This window comes from Curcuma longa, chromosome 16, assembly GCF_044706935.1.
Source record: "Curcuma longa cultivar G26 ecotype Majalengka, Jawa Barat chromosome 16, ITB_CL_G26_1.1, whole genome shotgun sequence".
NCBI lineage: Eukaryota > Viridiplantae > Streptophyta > Magnoliopsida > Zingiberales > Zingiberaceae > Curcuma > Curcuma longa.
Genome location: NC_133876.1, coordinates 2,496,780 through 2,502,606, shown reverse-complemented (window position 1 = coordinate 2,502,606; position 5,827 = coordinate 2,496,780). Strand labels below are relative to the sequence as shown.

The 5,827-nt window shown below is 46.7% G+C and overlaps 1 protein-coding gene across 1 annotated transcript; it reads right to left on the bottom strand.

Moving 5' to 3' along the window:
- Positions 1-23: 23 nt before the first annotated feature.
- LOC141847565 (uncharacterized) lies at positions 24-1,604 on the bottom strand. The gene has a single exon (XM_074735622.1). The coding sequence runs from the start codon at positions 1,602-1,604 to the stop codon at positions 24-26; it is 1,581 nt and encodes a 526-aa protein (XP_074591723.1).
- Between the last annotated feature and the right edge of the window lie 4,223 nt (positions 1,605-5,827).

Here is a 5,827-nt window from a genome sequence, read left to right as displayed (position 1 = left end):
CGAGGCCATCTGCGTGACATGTTTCAGCTTCCCTGGCACGATCGATATTTCCTCCTTCGAGCAGGCGTGTGAGATGCTTCATGGAGAGCCTGGACTTCACTTCGGACGGTCCTCGTCCTCTTGCACCCGGCCTGCACAACATCTATATAGCAGCGACGTGCCATACCTTGGTCTCCACTTACCATCCCCACTTGATCGGCCACGGGGAACTTGATCTTCTGGTAAAAGGTCGACACGACGGCTTGGAAGGCGCTGAGGGTCGGCCTTCCCAGTAGGACGTTGTAAGAGGAAGGTGCGTCCACCACCGCGAAAGTGACACTTCTGGTGCGCCGCAAAGGTTCCTCTCCCAAAGACAGCAGTAGGTTGATCTGGCCAAGGGGTTGCACTTCATGCCCGGAGAACCCGAAGAGGGCGATGGACATGGGGTGTAGCTCGTGCCTGTCGATCTGCATCTGAGCGAAGGCCTCCTTGTAGAGGACGTTGACTGAGCTGCTAGTGTCGACGAAGACGTGGGCCACATTATAATTGGCGATGGTGGCCCGGATGACCAGGGCATCGTCATGGGGTGTAGATATCCCTGTCAGATCCTGCGGGCCAAAGTGGATGAGGGGGTCATTCTTACCTACCTCCACGTTGTATGTCTCCAGGCTTCGGCTATGAGCCTTGCGGGCACGGTGCGAGTCTCCATCGGTGGACCCTCCAGAAATCATGTTGATGTTACCGCGATAGGCGGTGTTGTCGGGGGCATCACGGGGAGCGTGCAGACGCTCCCCGTGGGGTTTGTGGCGCTGCCGCCCTTGCCTGTTCTCTTCTTCCCGGGGAATGTCGTGGCGGGGACTTCTTCGGGGCGGCGAAGGACGTCTGCGGCGCTCTCTATCCCGGCGGGGAGCGGTAGCTTCGGGAGACGGATAACGACGTGGAGGAAAGTCTCTCCGCCTGTGATCGGGAGCTAGCGGGTGCTGAGGAGCGGGAAAGGGAGCTCTTCGGGTCTGTTGTCTTTCTTTCACTAGGCGGTTGATCTCCTGGGCAAGCTCTCGGCATTCATCGGTTCCATGCCTGTGAGTTTGGTGATACGTGCAAAAGTGGACGGGAGGTCCTCCTGTCGAGCCTGGTTCCATGGTGAAGAGGGGAGCCGAGTCCACTGTCTGGACGACACGTCCGCCCCTGAAATTGAGCAGCTTCGGGGGGGGGCTTCTCATCTTGGTGAAGGAGGAGCTGGTTTCTTCTCTAGGCGAGGAGTGGGACCCCCGTCTACCTTGCGGGCTATCTAGGTCTCTTCCAGATGTATATACTTGTTGGCTCGGTCCAGGAGTTGCTGGTAGCTTCCCGGCGGCTTTTTTTACTAGAGACCTGAAAAAGTCACCCTCCGTTAGTCCTTGGGTAAGGGCGCTGATCAGCACGTCAGTTGGGGTAGGAGGCATATTCAACACGACTCCATCAAAGCGGTGGAGGTACTCCCTCAGGGTCTCCTTGGGCTTCTGCTTCAAAGCAAACAAATCCAGTGGAGTTTGCTGGTACTTCCGGCAGCTAGCGAATTGATGCAAGAAGGCGACTTTGAAGTCCTTGAAGGTTCGAATGGAGAACGGGGGAGGTGCTGGAACCATCTCTGGGCGGGACCCGCCAGGGTGTTCAGGAAGACCCGACACTTTACCCCATCGGCGTACTGATGTAGCAAAGCCGCATGTTCGAAGCGGCACATGTGGTCGTCTGGATCCGTGGTGCCAGAATAATCTCCGATTTGTGGCTGTCGGAAGCGACGGGGTAGCTCTTGTTCCAAGATCTCCTTGGAAAAGGGGGTGTTCTCCTTTCCCTCCTCCGGGGGGACAGGAGCTTTACCTTTGTGGTTATGTGGGGGGGGCTTCCCCGGTGCGAGACTCATGGGAGTCTTCTCTGGGCGGTGGGGCTTCCCGCTGGAGGGAGGCCGCTGCTGGCGGCAGAGTCGGGCCAGGCGCAGGGGCCTGGCTGGCTGGCTGTCCACTGGCTTGGGGATGAGGTGCCTCCCCCGCAGGTGGCAGTAGCGGCTGTTGCCGATGCGCAACTCTTTGCATGATCTGGTCCACCAAGTGGTCCAGTTGCGCGGGAGTTAGGGACACCATTTCGCCCGGGTTTCTCTCGTCGACCGAATCACGGTTGTCAGCAGTCCTTCTGGTGTTAACCATCACGACGTCTAGCTCAGTTTTCCCACAGACGACGCCAAAATGTTCCGGCCAAATGCCGTAGAGGGTCAAGCCACCAGTCAACGAACCGTCTGACGCGGGTGATTCCTCAATCAAGTTGGACTAAGGGCGCCTTGGATGCCTTCGAGTCAAGAGAGTCCTGAAACACACTTCGCAAGGGAGGTTAGAATGGCGCCCCGGGGGATCCCGGTAAGCCACTCCGACGCTCAAGTTAGGGTTCCGGTCGGAAAGGGTAAAAAGCAGTAAGAGTAGAAGTAAGAGAGTTCTTCCGACACTGACCTCCTGCATGGCGATGAGTTACTCCTTTTATAACCAACCTTTGGGTTCCGTACGGGAAGACGGCTATTATGCGCCTCGGGCCCACACACGATCACCAGAAGAACCTTCCTTTTGTCCCCTCTATTCTGAACTATATGCATAGGGGAAGCTCATAGGGGAACCCGAGTCTGATTTCCCGTATCTTCTTTATGGTAATGTGTGCAAACCACGAGGTTAGAGGAGGAAGCCACGTATAAGGACGTCATAATGTGGTGGAGAGCGCCATTAATGCGGCGGAGTAACAAGGACTGGCGCCAGAAGTGGTTGCGTCTGAACGACAGACTAGCCCCTTCCTCTTTCAGCGGTGGCGACGGTGGTCGGTGTCAGAAGATCAGGGTTAGGGTTAAGGTCTATCCTAATAGAGGCGGAGTGGTCGGGTTTATAGGCGGAGGTGACAGAGACAGGACGAAACTCTCTGAAAGGGAGGCTCCTCGGCGTCGACGCCCGGCGCCAGGGAGCTAGTTGAGCACTCTCCCTTACCAAGGGGGAGGACTTGTCGGAACGAGAGTCTCTCCTGCCGAGACGAGAGGGCTTCGTCGAAGCGGAGGTCTTTCCCACCGAGACGAGAGGGCCGTGGCTCAGACTTTGACCTGGCGGTGCCTTGAAGAAAGGCCGCGTCACCTTCCTTGACTCCCCGCATCAGGCCTAACTCTCTTAGCCTCTCTTCACTTCTCTAAGCGTACGCTAAGATGTTCTACTTCTAATTAATTTTAATTCATCAAAATGTGTGAGATAATGGCAAATCCATTTAATTTTATTACTATATTTTTTAAAAATGTAAAATTAATTAGTTTCATTTACTCAAGTTGTTTTACTAAGATAGATTGGCTTGAATTTTATATATTTTTAAAAAAATTACTTATAAATTATTTTTTTAACTAGTCAAATTATTACCGAACGACATGAAATTTTTTTATATAAATAGATCTATGTTACAGGTTGCACAGCAATTATTAGTCGAATTGTTAATATATATATTTATATATAAGTTTGGCTTTTGCCCTAGCGTTTAATTTTGCACGATCCGTTTGCCACGCTGCTGGCCCCTCAGCTGTCGGTTGGCGCCACTCTCACATGGGTCCCTCCGCGGGCTCCAAAGTTATCTTATCCTGCTGGTACGTTGCATGCAATTGGACATAAACATGAATCACGTTCCGCAAATTCTCACATGGCACACTTTAAATTTGATTTTTATTTAAAAATACACTTAAATTTAAGAATTTTCAAAAGACATCCTTGACTAGCATCATTATGGTGTTGGTATTGAGAAATCAACATCACACACACTATCATAATTTTGCCTATATATGTCAATAACAGGATTAGACATTATGTATACATTCTATACAATATTATCTTTCAATCAATTTTAAATTTTTAAAAATTTGAGTCCCCTAGGTCTATCAATGAATTTTGATCGAAACTCATTGATGGCGTTAGAGGGCTCTGATAGGATTCATTCCAACTCCTATATTCCTATGTATTTATTAGATGAACATGAGTCCGAATATGCTTGACTGATTTAATGCCCTCCTAGCGTTTGCCAAAATGATTTTAAACTTTCATCAAGCTATGGTGCTGGTTTCTAAAACCCAACACCAATATGGTGTTGGTATAAAATCAACACCATGGTCTGTGCTAATTAACATGCAATCATAACTTCGTTTACGTGCCTCAGTAACAAGATTAAACATCATGTATACCTTCTGCATAATATTATCTTATATCCCATTTCAACCATAGTTTGTGTCAGTTGACATGCAATCATAACTTCGTCTACATGCCTCATTAACAGGATTGGACACCATGTATACCTTCTACATAATATCATCTCACATTCCATTTCAAGTTTTCAGAAATCTGAGTCCCCTAGGTCCATCAATGGGTTTCGGTCAAAATTCATTAATGGCCTTAGAGGGCTCTGATCGGGCTCATTCCAACTTTTATGTGTTTATTAGGTGAAGATGAGTTTGAATATGCCCTCATTGACTGATTCAAGGTCCTCCCATCGTTTCTAAAAATGATTTAAAAATTTCATCAGGTTGTGGTGCTACTTTTCGAAGATCAACACCAATATAGTACTGGTATTCACAAACCAGCACAATAGTCTGTCTCAGTTGACACGTGATCATAACTTCGCCTATGCATCTCAGTAATAGGATTGGACACTATGTATACTTTCTACACAATATTTTCTCCTTTCTCATTTCAAGTTTTCAAAAATCCTAATCCTCTGGGTCCATCAATAGGTTTTGGTCAAAATCCATTGATGACCTTAGAAGGCTCTGATCGAGCTCATTCTAACTCCTATGTGTTTATTAGGTAAACATAAGTCTGAATATGCCCTTGTTGATTGATTCAGGCCTTGCCAATGCTCGTCAAAATAATTTTAAACTTTTATCAGGTTGTGGTGTTGGTTTCCAAAAGCTAACACCAATATGGTTCTGGTATTCAGAAACTAGCATCACAGTTTGTACCAGTTGACACACGATCATAACTTCACTTACGTATGTCAGTAATAGGATTGGACATCATGTATACCCTCTACACAATATTATCTTTCATCTCATTTTGAGTTTTCAAAAATCTGAGTCCCCTAGGTCCATCAACGGGTTTCGACCAAAACCCATTGATGGCCTTAGAGGGCTCTGATCAAACCATTCCAACTCCTATGTATTTATTAGGTGAACATAAGTCCGAATATGCCCTTATTGACTAATTCAATGCCCTCTTAGTGTTCACCAAAATGATTTTTAACTTTTATGAAGTTGTGGTGCTAGTTTCAAATACCAACACCAATATGGTGCTGGGTTTCTAAAGACCAACATCAATTTGGTGTTGGTCTTTAGAAACCAATATCACAGTCTGTGTCATTTGATACACGATCATAATTTTGTCTACATATCTTAGGGTCAAGATTGGACACCATATATACCTTCTACACACAAACATCTCTCATCTAATATTATTTTTTTCAGGGATGACTATATTTCTGATAAACTTGAATCATGTAAGAGCTCCATTGATTCATATTTAGTGGAGAGACAATGAGGTATTCAACAATCCATAAATGTAGCCCCAAGTAATATTCCATCTTGTGAAAATAATAATATATTGAACAACAACATAAATACAAGTAATTTGAAGTTTGATCTAAATCAAGAAGCAAATCCATTACAAGATGAGGTACCTAATGATAGTATGTTATTTAGAGAATATTTTGAGGCAACATGGAGTCGGCAAAACGAATCAAATATTTGTAGATTGAAGTAGAATTAGAATGCAATACAGATTCAGAAGTATTCTTAGCCAATGATATCCAATTTGACCAA

Bases quoted from the DNA above. Each gene is read 5' to 3' on its own strand.
- LOC141847565 (XM_074735622.1), bottom strand. From the start codon at position 1,604: ATGGTTCCAGCACCTCCCCCGTTCTCCATTCGAACCTTCAAGGACTTC.